Consider the following 13,657-nt stretch of genomic DNA (forward strand, 5'->3'; position numbering starts at 1 on the left):
CAAAAGACAATGTCCTAATGATACACAATCTCATCTTCACGCGAATGTGTTAGTCGACCAAGTATGTAATGATAAACAGCATATTTCCATGTTTACAGAGTTACAGTTCATGGAGAGCATTGATGACTTGACCCATACGAACGAAGCTTAGACAGTGAAGAAGATGCACCATTTGAAATTTAATTATAGAGCATGAAAACATGAGTTTTTGGAGAAGCATATGTTTTCAGTACTAGTGAATCGTTTCCATCTGCATTGATATCATTGAAGGCCGGCCATGGACCGCCGGGTCACGCCGGCAGCGGGTAGTGAAGCTCTTATGATGGGAACACGCCTTACGACCGTGAAAGCTTTGTTGAGACGGGCTGCATGAATCTTCAACTGGGATGCCTTCTGCAGAACACATTATTGAACCACATGAGAAAGAGAATCTTTGATATTCCAACTAACAGTATAGCTGGCATATATTGAGATTATATGTGCCACAGAATGCCATATCAGAAACCTTTGATCAAATTCTCCTTTGGTCATCATCTCCATGGCACCTGAAATATGAATCTATACTGGTCCATTAACAGGTTGTGCTTCGACATTCCAAAACCATCTTAAAATTTCTTTATATACTATATAGATGTTGCACTTATTGAAAAAGATTAAATTTGAATTAATTGGACCAGAGTTAGATGCAGATAATGCAATCACAACTTACACAAATTCTTTATGAATAATTGTGTGGTAATTATTGAGAAATGGTTGCCTTGATTCGAATGTCATATTGTCTTGTACAGAGCTCAGTGACAAGAAAAGATGAATGCAGCTGACCATAAAGTAACAACCTTTTCTTCAGGAACTAATAGCCAGATGGCGGTCATATATTTAGGTTAATTTACAAGCTAAAATGCTCTATGACAAGGAAACTTAACAATTCATAAGCATTGCAAGGTTAAATCACTTTAAGTTGATGGATTTCTGCAAGTAGTCACAGAACATTGGTGCACACATTGGTTGAGTCTTGATATGCAATTTTAAGTTGAAGGATTTCTGCGAGTTGTCACAGAACATTGGTACACACATGGATTGAGTATTGATATGCAATTTCAGCTGACACAAACAACTGTTTCACAAATAGGACAAGAATCTGTATAGCTCTGAAACATTGCTAACAAAAAGAACATACAATTTGCAGGGTAGTAGGTCCATATACTACATAAAACATCTCATGCAGAATAGGACCGAACTTACAGGCATCAAGACTCCATTACAAGATATGCTTGTAAGCATATTTTGGCAACAAAATATGTAGGACAAAAAAAAAAAAAAAATCAAATCTTCAGCATGACACCAAAACAAGCAATACATTGCTACTTATGAAACTTGAAAAACATGACTACCTTGGAAATTTACAGTCTATAGTTTTGAAGCATATCTAGGTTAAGATCCTTGTTAAAGCACTCCTAACAAGTATAAAATGTTCAAGCGACTGAAGAACACAGGCAGACTCTAAAATGAAGATAATGGACAAACATCATTAACTCGTTGGGATCTTAACATAAAAATATATAAAACCAAAATTAATTCAAGTGACTAGGATGGCTCACATATATGCAAAGAGATCTAGATTGCATCATTCGGCAAAGCACACAATTTTATATGCTAAATGATAAATAAGACTCGAACGAGCATATCTACATGCTATTGCACTATCTGTAAGTGCAGGTCCAGCAGAAATTGTTCCAAGTCCCAGTGTTTCACTTCACTAAAACCTACTATTCATGGAGAACAATGAAACTAATTAACCAAGGAACATATTGGAAATAAATGGATGAACATATAGTCATTAATTAAGCAAGGAAACAGATAGCAGAATTCTACCTTCTCATCCAGGCAAAGATTCAAAGGAATACTTATAGGCTTTTGTCTAATCCTATAAAACCTCTTCCTCAACATCAAAAACCCCAATATCGCGGCAACGATAGAGATGGACCAAACTGGCTTCGCCCTGAAAGCACAGAATTTTAGGAGCTCAAAGGGGAGCTTCCACCAAACCACCCTTCTCTTCTCTTCCCCACTAGCCAACACGTTATCCGACCCAATGTTCCCATCATCCGTCATCTTCCCTTGTTCACCACAACCCTCCTCGCCAGGCTTCTCGCATCCCGTCTCTCTCCCTTCGATCTCCCAGGTGTCCTCCAGACCCACTTCTTTCTCGCCCACCACGTCTCCCTCAGCCCTCTCTCCGAACTCTAAACCTCCGTCGTCACCAAGTCCCTCCTTTTCGCTACCAAGATGCGATCTTTGCTCGTCCGACGTCGCATCGGACCAGAACTCACCCAAATCCTTGATCGGGAACGCGACTCCGGGGAAGTCTACCTCCCCCTTGGGCCGGTCGAGGAACCCGGAGTCCGATTCCGGATCAACCCAACTAGGGTTATCCGAATCAACCTGTTGCTCCACCTCGTGGTGCGGCGTGCGGGCATCGAGCGCGAAGTAGTCGGATTTGATGCCGCCGTCCATGGAGCCATCATCCGACGCTTCCAAGAGCTTCAAATCCTCTCCGGCGATCTCTGGGCCGACAAGGATCTCCCAATCGTGGTAGTACTCGTGCCCTTCCATCGCAGCGGACCCGATCACGGGGCGTGGGGAGGGAGTGGCAGAGGGATCCGGCATCAGGGCAGGGAAGCCATGGACGCCATCTCTTTGTTGGGCATCCACGCTTCATATTGGGAATCAGGTAAATAACAATAATAATAATAATAATAATAATAATAATAATAATAAAATTAAATAAACATAAAAATATCTTCGATTTCGATACGAATGTCCGTGAGAGTCGTAACTGATGCCGACCTGCGCAGGTGAACCGTCCATCAGGGATGTGCACGACTCTCGATGAAAACGGACGGCACCAGGACTGTTTAATATTCCGTGTGTTTCTGTCGGGGAAGGATCCGATTCTGTTTATTTCTACCCACAAAACACACGGTCGAAGCCATCACCGACGATGAGCGACGCTCCGTGAAATGAATGGTTGGGATGCGAGTTGCAGGAAGTCCAGCCGCAACCAATGAGTGGATGGAATCCGCTGCTGAGATCATGTCACATCAAATACATATATAGACTATTGATGCGGACAAGAATATTGGAAGCAGTGTCGAAGCAAAGTAGGAGGAGGCGTGATAGCGTACGCGCGCGCGTATATTTTAGGCAGTTGGATGCTCGCCGTTGTCAGTTGGAAAGAGGCGAACGTTCCTGTGGTAGTCAATGGGTCACGGAATATGGCGATGACGTCGAAGGTGGGTCCCAATCGCAAGGCAGGTACGTCAGCGGGTGCACGAAGAACGGGTGTTAAAAATCATGTCTTTCAACTATTAACTCTGTTCAAATAATAATAATAATAATAGTAATTTCGTTTACCCACTCGACCGCCAGGTTTGCGGTCAGAGGTAGCGATGTCGTTGCATGTGGGTCCCATTCTAAAAACACCTACACCTACATCAGCTGGGTCACCCTTTTCACACGTCATCACGGTTTGCCAACACGCCTTGCCATCAGATGTAGGGATGCCGTCACAGGTGGGTCCCACACACATCGCAGGTACGACAGCGGGTGTTCGACGCATGGGTTAAAAATCGTTTGTCTTCCATCTATTAACACTCTTCATATATGTGTAATTACAAATATTTATTTCCTTAGCCGCTCGTCTACCCGACGTGCGGTCAAAGGCAGCCTTGCTTGTCAGAGGGGGCGTTCCAGTCGCAGGTGGGTCCTAGTCAAGGTACGCCCATGGTCGAACATGTTTAACATAACCAGAAGTTGTAACGAATATTTATTTCTTTCAAATATTATATATACATATATATATATCTCGAAATTAATTATGATTACTGAGATGGAATTAAAAAGATTAAATATTTACAACATTCTCAAACAGAAACTTCAGAACAATCAATACCTGTAACCTAAATAGGAACTAGTGTGTGTGTGGGAAAGGTTTAAGGTCAGAATCAGAAGACTCAAAAATAGATAGAACACAAGCATTGTGCCCATCGTTTAGCTTTCACATTCATCTCCACATTGATCTTATTAAAGTTGCCAACTTGCCCACAGCTTTCAGTCTCGAGCATTGAAAACATCGGAGCAGCATGATTGGTATGACAATTCCAAATTGGGCCATTAAAACCTCTAAAGGTCCACATAATCTAGAGACAAAGCAACACAATTTCCATATCAGTGGGCCACTCATATACCTTTATAGCACACAAGTTCAGAGAGTTTGGCGGGGTACTAAAACAATAGACCAGTCACCAGATTTATAGCACACAAGTTTCAAGTGTTTTGTGGGAGGCGAAAACAAATGGTTGAGAGTCGGGTTGGCAACCACCACAAAGATGCTTTTCTTTCATTCTTGTTGTTGTTTACAGAAGGTTAGCAACTATCCATTGAAACCAAGGATGGCAGTTGACACACAGATTCTTGCTATATCAAATTTTAACTTTGACAAGTGGATCCAACAAATTACCAACTGAAATAAAAAATAAAAAAAAAACATATGAATGAATATAATCCAACAATCCGAAATCATCAACTACTTGACTTGCAAGTGCTAAATTACTAGATGACCAAATTAAAGCTAGGAAATTGCATAGATGCATTAGAACACTACTCCATGGACAAAGTAGCTGAGCTGACTAAGGTTGAGAAGCATTGGCTCGTAATAAGCTCACAGATAAAAACATATGTATAGAACAGATCCATCACCATGGAAACCAATTCTTTAACAAATTACTAGTATCACAAAAAGCGAGAACAAATGCAGTTAACGGGCCGCAACACCAAGAAAATGTCACATGTTAAACTCAAGTATTCATATTCATAGAAATGTGGCTGCAAGCTTCTAGGGACAAAACTAGACATCTCAGGAGTTCATTGCCTGGGCAATGAGACTGAAGAAACTTGTAAAGAATATACCGTAGGAAACTGCTAGTTAGAAGAAGGATAATGTTATGGTCTTATTGGCAGAAAAATAATTTTGTTTCAGCATGGAAGGGAAAAATAGAACCCTCAAGCTGTTGATTGTTTGAGATAAGAAATAAGATCTGCACGCTCTTGTGGCTTCTTCAGACCAGGAAAAACCATCTTAGTACCAGGAATATACTGCAATAAACAAGAAAACTCCATTAGAGACAATCATGGTCGTGATGCCATCTTTAGTAGTAATGTGACAACCCTACAGCCTATTAATTTGTTCACGACTGTGCCTAGGAAGTTAGGTACATGAGCACTCCTAAGGTGCATTTTAAAACTATTTGCTTATATATGCAACAACATCAATATGATACCCTACTAGTTTTGGAGCGAACAAGAACATCAATTGTAAATCTGATATATGCTTTATCTAGAGAGGAAAACATATACATAAATAATGTGTTTTGTATATTTAACAACCATGAAAAACTGTCACCTTAGAGTTCATGCAACCATTCAGTCAATAACTCCCAAATTATACTATTTTTATAAGAAAACAGCAAGTTAATCAAAAGAAAAACTGTCTTTTCCGTGTGAAGACTTCGATAAATTTGACAATGCCATGAAATAAATATCCGACAGAACAAGTATACACTAGTAAACCAGCTAAAACTTGCACCATCAGCATCACAGATCAAGCACCCATTATTTTGCACATAGTTAAGAACTTATTTACTTTTTTATCAACAATGTGCCATCACCAACCACTAAAACTCTCATATTGACCTGCCATTCAACCATTTTGGATCCGTCTCCAAAATGGTTGCTATTTATTCTTAGCAAATAAGTTATGGCCTAAAAAATCTCTAAATTAAATCTGGAGGAGAATACAGACTCTAAGCAATATTAAAGAAACCTGATTTATAACACCTTAAGATGAAAATTGAAAAATAAAGATTTCTAGAACTATATATTTTAGAAATGAGTATATCGCCGTTCCAGAGTTTTCAATACTAAAGAAATTTTTTTCAAAGATAACAAAACAACTTGTTAAACAGTTACATATTATTTTCTCTCAGTTTCTCTTTTTCTCCTCCACTCTTTTCGTATCTCATTTCCTTATTAAGCAATGGTGAAAATGCATATGAATTACTTGCACATGACTCAATTTGAAAACCCATGAATCACGGAACCCCTTACCCTCCTCTCTCTCCCCCATCTAGGTCCCCATGCCCTCCCTCTGTGGCAAGGTTATGACTAGATCAAGGTAAGAACATGAGGACAAGCAGGGAACTAAAATAATGACAGAGAGTGACAACGCTGATGTCAACTAAAGTCCCAACAAGGTACTCTTCTCCTATAATGTTTTCTTCTTATGTAGTGAGGGGTTTGATCACCACTTGCTGCTAATTCTTCATCGTCAGTGAAGGACCAATAGGAATGATCAATAGATTGATCAAGATTGACTGATTTTGGCCAAGTTAGACCAACTTTGGCGGGTTCTAACCAAGTCCAACCACCATCTGGCGGCTACACCTGTGATGTGTCATACCGACACACAATGTAGCCGGATATTCACTAAAAACGGAAGCCCAAGCATCAGAAGTTCTAATTGAGTTATCTATTGGATCTTTGTTCATGTATGGCATTAATGCCATATTAATCCATGGCATACAAAGACTAGTGTGGAGGATGGTCTTGGCCAGAAAAATCGATAGCCGAAAGCATGCAAAACAATACACAGCCACAAGTAACGGGTCGAAGGTCGATACCTTCTTAGGGTTAAGCAAGTAATCATACAAAGTTGTCTCCTCCCACACCACAGCCATGTTCTTGTTTGCAGCAGAGTAGGAGTAACCTGCCGTCGTTCCAGATTGCCTCCCGAAAAGACCGTTCAAATTGGGTCCTGTGTGCAATCAAATCACCTTTGTCCTCAATATGAAGTAATAAAACAAAACAAAAATCGAAAAACGGAATCAAATCAATCGATTACAGCCATATCAATAAAGGAGAAGGGAAAACACGATAAAAAATGAATTCTTGCCACAGCAAGAACTACAAAAGACACTCCAAGATTTGCAGGTTTGTATAAGATCTAAGTAAAGCTGCATATTCCGTCTTCATGAAAAGGGTTGGAGACGGAAGGACGTGAAAAGAGAAAGTTCAATCAACCTTGCTTGTGGCCGGCGCCCTTGTCGACGGTGTGGCACTGGGCGCACTTGGTCTTGAAGATCTTCTCCCCGGCCTTGGTATCGCCCGGAGGAGCTTCCGCGAACGACGCCATCGATCGCTCTCCGACGAGTTCCTCGCTCTCGATGCAAAGCCGGTGTTAGGGTTTCGGACTTGCTTCCCCCACGCGCCGACGGGTCCTCTATATGATTCGTTCGCAAGGAGTTGCCTAAATTACCCTTTAATGAACTCTTCTCGTCTGTCGTCCTGGCAAGTCTTCCACGGTGAATAACATATATAATAGGGGTATTTTAGTCATAAAAATGAACGAGAAAATATTGTTTCTTTCTTTAATGAAAGGCCTCTTATCATTATCGAACTCTGTTAAAAATAAAAAAAATAATTTCCGTTAAAATATTTTTGAGTCTCCCTTAATTTAGACAAATTAACATATGAGAGTAAGCTAAAACCCTCTCTTCCGATGCTTAAATTTGAGATAGGATAAGCTAGAAAAATAGAACCTCTAACTCCATGCATCAATGTTTAATTGGTGGATGACTTACTTTTCCAAGTCAGTCAACTACTAACCATATGCAAATTGGCCCGACACAGTCAACTACTAACCTATAATTGCTGACTATAAATGTCTCTAACAATTTGACTTTGGTTAAAATCCCCCATGCGATAAATTTTCCAATGACATGCGGCTAGAGTTCCTTGAAGAGACTACTTCACTCGTAACAAGGTAACCAAGTCCCAACACAATTCTTTACTTCACACATTTTATTCATTGAACAGATCTGATGACTTAGATTATGACAACCTCAGTTGCTCGGAAAAACCTATCAACCTCTGTTTCTGTGATGCACATCAATCAGCATTTCAAGTAGAAAACTCAGTGCCAACTCACACACATACATATATTGAAAGCAACTACCGATAATTATGATCATTTAGCCAATACATGATTAGCAGCTCATGCAATTTCATCCCCAAATTACTGCAAGAGAGAAGCACTTGTTTTAAATTAACATTCAGATTGAAAACTTTGCTAAAATGCTGATCCATGTAAATGAACATGCATGCATCCAACTCCATCCCAAGATTTACAGTAAAGCAACGATGGAGAATTAACTGCAAGTTAAAAGCATTGCTCAGATGCTGATCCCTGTAAATGAATGCCAATCTATCTTAGGTACATGGATGAAATTGCAATAGAGAAATGTGCACATATCATAAATTTCCCCCACAGGTAGTAGTTGACAAAAGACGCGGTTAGGTCGAACCAAACTAAATTCAGGTTTTGAATCCATACAGAACCAGAAAGCAAAGCAAGAAAAAGAGAAACTGAATTAAAGGCAAAAGTGCTTTTACCTAAAACAATAAGGCATGAATGAATTTGAAGAGAAATGTCGAAGACAAAATATAAATATGTTAAAAAATGGAACAACTGCAACAAACATATCAGCCTAATAAATCAAAAGATGAACCAAAATAACCAACCACCTTGAGTTGGGGATTCCTACATCTACATGAAAACAGTATCCCTTGCCTGCATTAGGAGACCATGGCAGAAGCCATTCAAGTAGAATCTTATGACCTCTTCTTCAAATCTGCTTTCAACAGACACCAGCTAGCATATGGGATCAGAAGGAAGTTAATGAAACAAAAAAAGAAAATGCAATGCGGGCACAACTAATTTGATAGTAAAATCAGAATTATACATTGACCTGAAGCCTGAACAGACCAACTAGCAACAGGGAACAGATGACATCAGCATTTCCAACCAGGAGATGCTAACTAGCAACAGGGGACAACAGAAAATTGATGAAAGAAATCATTCAATGATATCACCTCGTGAGTAATGAAGTTAGCATTTCCAGGAGATGCTAGGAATTGACAGTAAGATACAGGTACCATTAAGTGGCAGCAGAAAATAGTTAACACTATTCAGCACACAAGCATGGGCAAATCTATCATAAAATTAAACTAGTGCAACTCCAGTAGTGCACCATCATCCCTACTAGTTTCACATTCCAGCCCGGGCTGTACATAGAGCTCAGCTGATGTAATCAACATTTACCATGTTCCGAAAAGGTGCCCAACCACAAAACACCACCAATCAAAATTTAAATTGTAACACCATAAAACAGAATTCAGTAGAGTTAACAACATAGGAGACGTATGTGGACTTGCAGTTTCTTCCTAGTATCTGGGGACTTCTCTAAGAGGGAGCATGGGCCTTGCAGGCGTTGAAGAAGAAACTGAAGGCGAACCAATATGAAGAGCACCATGAAAGGACAAGTTCGTCTCGTCACTGATATCCAAATCAGGGGTGTCATCTCTGATCATTGTGCGAAAAGATATGGACCCACGCATTGTGGAGACATCAGAACTCCTCCTAGTGTCATGACGGCTCTGGTTGGCCACAAGTGAAGCACTGTCATTGAAATAATCATCATAGGGCATCCCTTCCACCTCTCTTTCCTCTAGCTTTCTCAGGGCCATTAAATCTGCCACTGGGAAGTAGACCAAGACAAGGATACCAATCACAGTGCAAAACAACATGACCAGAAAGGCTAAGAAAACAATCAGCTCATAAGCCAAGTTGCCCGGTTGAGGTAGGACAGAGAAACCCAGGAGGAGAACCCTTACTGGAAGAGAAAAGATAACTGAGGATACCAACCAATAGAGCCTTTGGAGCAGCTGTTTGTTGATCACTGACAGGAATACATGCATTCCAATGTACGATACATAACTAATCAGAACAGCATGAAAAAGCCCAAGAAGAATGGTGCTAAAGAGAGGATAAGTGCATACACACTCATCTCCAATCAAGACACTAGCTTTTGTGAAGTAGTTGAGCTTCTTTGCTCTCCCGTCATTCTTAGCTTCGCTGAAAAACCTGGGTCCAGCAAAATCCACAAAAATTTGCATGACAAAAATTGGAATGCAGTAAAGGAAGACATAACTGATGGTTCTTTTGTTCCATCCTTGGCTTAGAGTGCCCAACTCCCTCCTCCGCAAGGAGGCCCGTAGTAGGAACACAAGCGTGAGAAACACAGAAGGTTCTGAAAACCCAAGATTGAAAAGGATGTAGATCTTGCAAAAATTTTGCTGCCATGTTATGCTGGAGAAGATCCTTCCTTTTAAAAAACTAAGCCTAGCAATTTCACTAAGGCTCCACCAAATTGCAAATATAACTAGAAAAATGCGTGTAATCCAGGGCCCATTGAAGTAACCAAGCTGGAGAAAATCACGTCGATGGATCCGTACTTGTAAATAGACAACTTGGTATATGCATCGTATAGCCAAGACATGAAAAAGAATGACAAGCGAAATGGTTACCACACCAAATGCATCGGAACTGAATCTGGTCAGGGGCATCACACGGAACACAGATTCCACGCATGCTCTCCCCGAGCATCGGTACCTAAGAGCTCGGGCCCACAAGTATGACGAACAGTGACACCTCCACAGAGGTCTAGTGCTGCAGACGCACTGCACTCTTTAAGATGACCAAAACTGATCTAATGTCAATGAGAAGGAATCTTGAGCTTTTACCAAAACCTCACAAATTGGATCTTCCATTGCAAATTAAAACCCTTGCCAACAATTGAAACTTGAACATTTGAACAACTTATAGAGTCCAGTCAGGCAACCCAATACCATGCACCTTCATGTTCATGCCACCTATAAAAAGTTAACGATTTTAGGTAAGCAGCAGTTGCAAAGAGTTATCATAATCATCATAAAAATATAAATGAAAAAAAAATCTGACCCTGCTGCGATCAATCCTATCGTCCACAATTGAGTATCCAACCATCGACAAGAAAAAAATTTCAAACACTTTAAATGATGGCCGTATGTTATGCTGCTTCAGCATAACATATAATCTTATTGTTCCATGACAAAATCATGGAGATGCTCAGTGATACTAACAGAATCTTGGTATCAAGTCATTCTTGGTATAAGCAAGAAACAACTAGCATTTCGCCAGCTACACAACCAAATCATACAACTAATCCAGCATGATAGCCAATAGAACCAAGAAATCTAACTCTACTAACCTCGGGCAAGACATCAAACAAAAGATCAGGAGGAATGGGATCACATTACGTATAAGAAAGTTGGTTAATTAGACAGTGACAAACACTAAAGCTACAGCCTGCAATCCACATTACCTATATCAACAGAATAACCCTTTCTACACTTCTCTCAACACATACGCACCCTTTCACCACCATCTTGCAAACTTCTATACCAGGAGGAACATACTTAGTTAACTTTTAATTCAAGAGTACTTATGAACTACAATTTTGGAAACATAGCATTTAAGAAGCTCAATATCTCATAATGCTGCAACACAGAACTATATAAACAGCCCCAAAACTAATTATGATGATAACAGACTTATTGCAATTATTCCCAACCCAAAAAAGCGGAAAATTCATCCTTTTACAATGTAACAACAAAAATGTTAGAACGAAATCTAACAAAAGGTACGAAATTTGCGCTTAAATCGAACAACATACATAAATCAAGCTACTAAAACACGCCAACACCCGGATAACGCGAGGCGAACGAAAGAAGAGATTAAAAAAGGACGAACCTGGAGCCGGATCAGAGAGACTCCGAGCGATCCATGAGGAGCGAGGGAAGACCCTAAACCGCGGCTCCGGGAGGCAAAGACCGGACAAGATATCGAGACGCGGAGCTTGAAGGAGAGCTCTCAGAGGGAAGAAACCCGATCCGGCGAGCAGAGGAAACGATTCGGACGGGGCCGAGGGCGAAACCCTAGTTGGTCGAGAGAGAGAGAGAGAGAGAGAGAGAAAGAGAGAGAGAGCCGGAGAGGAGTACGAAGACGAAGACAAGAGGCCGAGGGGAGAGAGACGGTGGCTTTGTTGGCTACGAGTTGCTGACAGGCTGTCCCCAGCTGTCAGACGGCTCGGCTGCCGAAGCAGTTGCTCGGGCGGGACACCGAGCCGACGTGGCATGATCCCACCATGGTTCTCGTCGTGTGACGGCGGCGACAACGTATCACGCATGTCGCCGCGCAAATCTTATTGCTTAGCTGTCGTCCGTCCTGCTTTACGATTCGTGAAAATGCACCTGTGGGAGCCTCGTCTACGGGAGGATTTCCTCCCATCAAAATCATGATCGTCATATCAAAATCCGACGGTCCAAATTTGCTATCGGATGGAATTGAGGGCTAATATTCGACTCACGGTTTTACAAGTATATATTACTCCAAGTATTAACATCTTAATAGGCTGAACCTTTTTATAATGTAATATTATAAGCCAATCAATTTTTTTTTGTTATTTTTAGAAAAAAATTTCTCAAGTTTTATGCTATCTTTTAATCTTAATCTTAATCTTTTTAATACATCTATGTCATCTTAGCTGATTTATTTTTATTTTATTTTTCATACCATCTAAGTATTCAAAATTATTCTTACTAAATCTTTTCTATTAACTCTATATGTCCACCTTATATTCCTTTTTAAACATTCATCCAAAAAAATTAGTGAAGTGATTAGCTTAAATTAAAAAAATAAATTATACAATATATATTACTGAAAAAAACTACTAAATTTATTATTCTTGAGGTTCTATGAAATATGAGGTGAAACAACTGTCCTATGATATCATTGTATCATTGGTGGCAAAAATGAACATTCAATACATATGGTTTATATTTATCTTTATATATATATATATATATATATATATATATATATATATATATATATATATATATATATATATATATATATAAAATCTTTCAATGGTTTTATATTTGAAACTTTAATTGATATTTGTACCTGTTAAACTCCTAGAATTATAGGTATTATATATGTATATTTAATTAAAAATTAATAGTGACCATCGTTAATCATAATTAAGCTAAATATTTTGGATACTTATTAATGAGAGAGTGATGTATATGTAGATATCCCTATAAATAATCTTAGTAAGGATAAATTTGTAAGGACAAGAAAAAGATGGGCGATTCCTTCGTTCTTTTTGCAGGGTTTGACTGTGAGACTTTTTGACTCCATCGTAACGGCGGAATTCTCGCCAAATTCTTGGCGTTGATGCGACGCCCGGAAACGGCATTGGCGTGAGGAAAATTTGGATCGACACAAATCCAATGCTGTATTGTTCGATTGGTCGCCTCCATTAAAATATATGAAATCCTTTTGGAATATTTTTATTTTTGTGTCGGTTAATTTTTTTTCTATTTCTTTCTCCACCTTTGATGTCATCAAATGATTACATATTATTATTTTTATTAGAAGATAATTTTTTAATAAAAAAATAAATCTTAATTTTATATTATTTTTTAACAAAAGATAAATGACGAAAATGAGATTTGAGTCCAAGATTTATGATGATACGTGACATTCTTAATCGTTAATGGTCAAAGCCTATCTAATACCCTCATAATTATTTTTATTGATATATTTCGGGTCGGACATATCAACATGATAGATCATATATTTTTATTTTGAATTATA

General features: G+C 39.4%; 3 protein-coding genes across 3 annotated transcripts; all 3 read right to left on the minus strand.

Annotated features, from left to right (window-relative positions):
- Nucleotides 1–35: 35 nt before the first annotated feature.
- Nucleotides 36–2,715, minus strand: LOC103983623 (ATG8-interacting protein 2). Its single transcript, XM_009400871.3, has 2 exons — nucleotides 1,873–2,715; nucleotides 36–393 (listed from the first exon to the last, which is right to left on the minus strand). The coding sequence occupies exons 1-2, from the start codon at nucleotides 2,665–2,667 to the stop codon at nucleotides 262–264; spliced, it is 927 nt and encodes a 308-aa protein (XP_009399146.2). The 5' UTR covers nucleotides 2,668–2,715; the 3' UTR covers nucleotides 36–261.
- A 2,133-nt stretch (nucleotides 2,716–4,848) lies between these two features.
- LOC103983621 (cytochrome c) lies at nucleotides 4,849–7,330 on the minus strand. The gene is made up of 3 exons (XM_009400870.3): nucleotides 7,138–7,330; nucleotides 6,738–6,871; nucleotides 4,849–5,154 (listed from the first exon to the last, which is right to left on the minus strand). Exons 1-3 carry the CDS (start codon nucleotides 7,247–7,249, stop codon nucleotides 5,062–5,064), a joined length of 339 nt encoding a protein of 112 aa, XP_009399145.2. The 5' UTR covers nucleotides 7,250–7,330; the 3' UTR covers nucleotides 4,849–5,061.
- A 1,768-nt stretch (nucleotides 7,331–9,098) lies between these two features.
- LOC135672867 (uncharacterized) lies at nucleotides 9,099–12,005 on the minus strand. The gene is made up of 2 exons (XM_065181327.1): nucleotides 11,747–12,005; nucleotides 9,099–10,827 (listed from the first exon to the last, which is right to left on the minus strand). Exon 2 carries the CDS (start codon nucleotides 10,519–10,521, stop codon nucleotides 9,340–9,342), a length of 1,182 nt encoding a protein of 393 aa, XP_065037399.1. The 5' UTR covers nucleotides 10,522–10,827; nucleotides 11,747–12,005; the 3' UTR covers nucleotides 9,099–9,339.
- Nucleotides 12,006–13,657: the final 1,652 nt, after the last annotated feature.

Source organism: Musa acuminata, chromosome BXJ1-5 (genome assembly GCF_036884655.1).
Source record: "Musa acuminata AAA Group cultivar baxijiao chromosome BXJ1-5, Cavendish_Baxijiao_AAA, whole genome shotgun sequence".
Taxonomy (NCBI): Eukaryota; Viridiplantae; Streptophyta; class Magnoliopsida; order Zingiberales; family Musaceae; genus Musa; species Musa acuminata.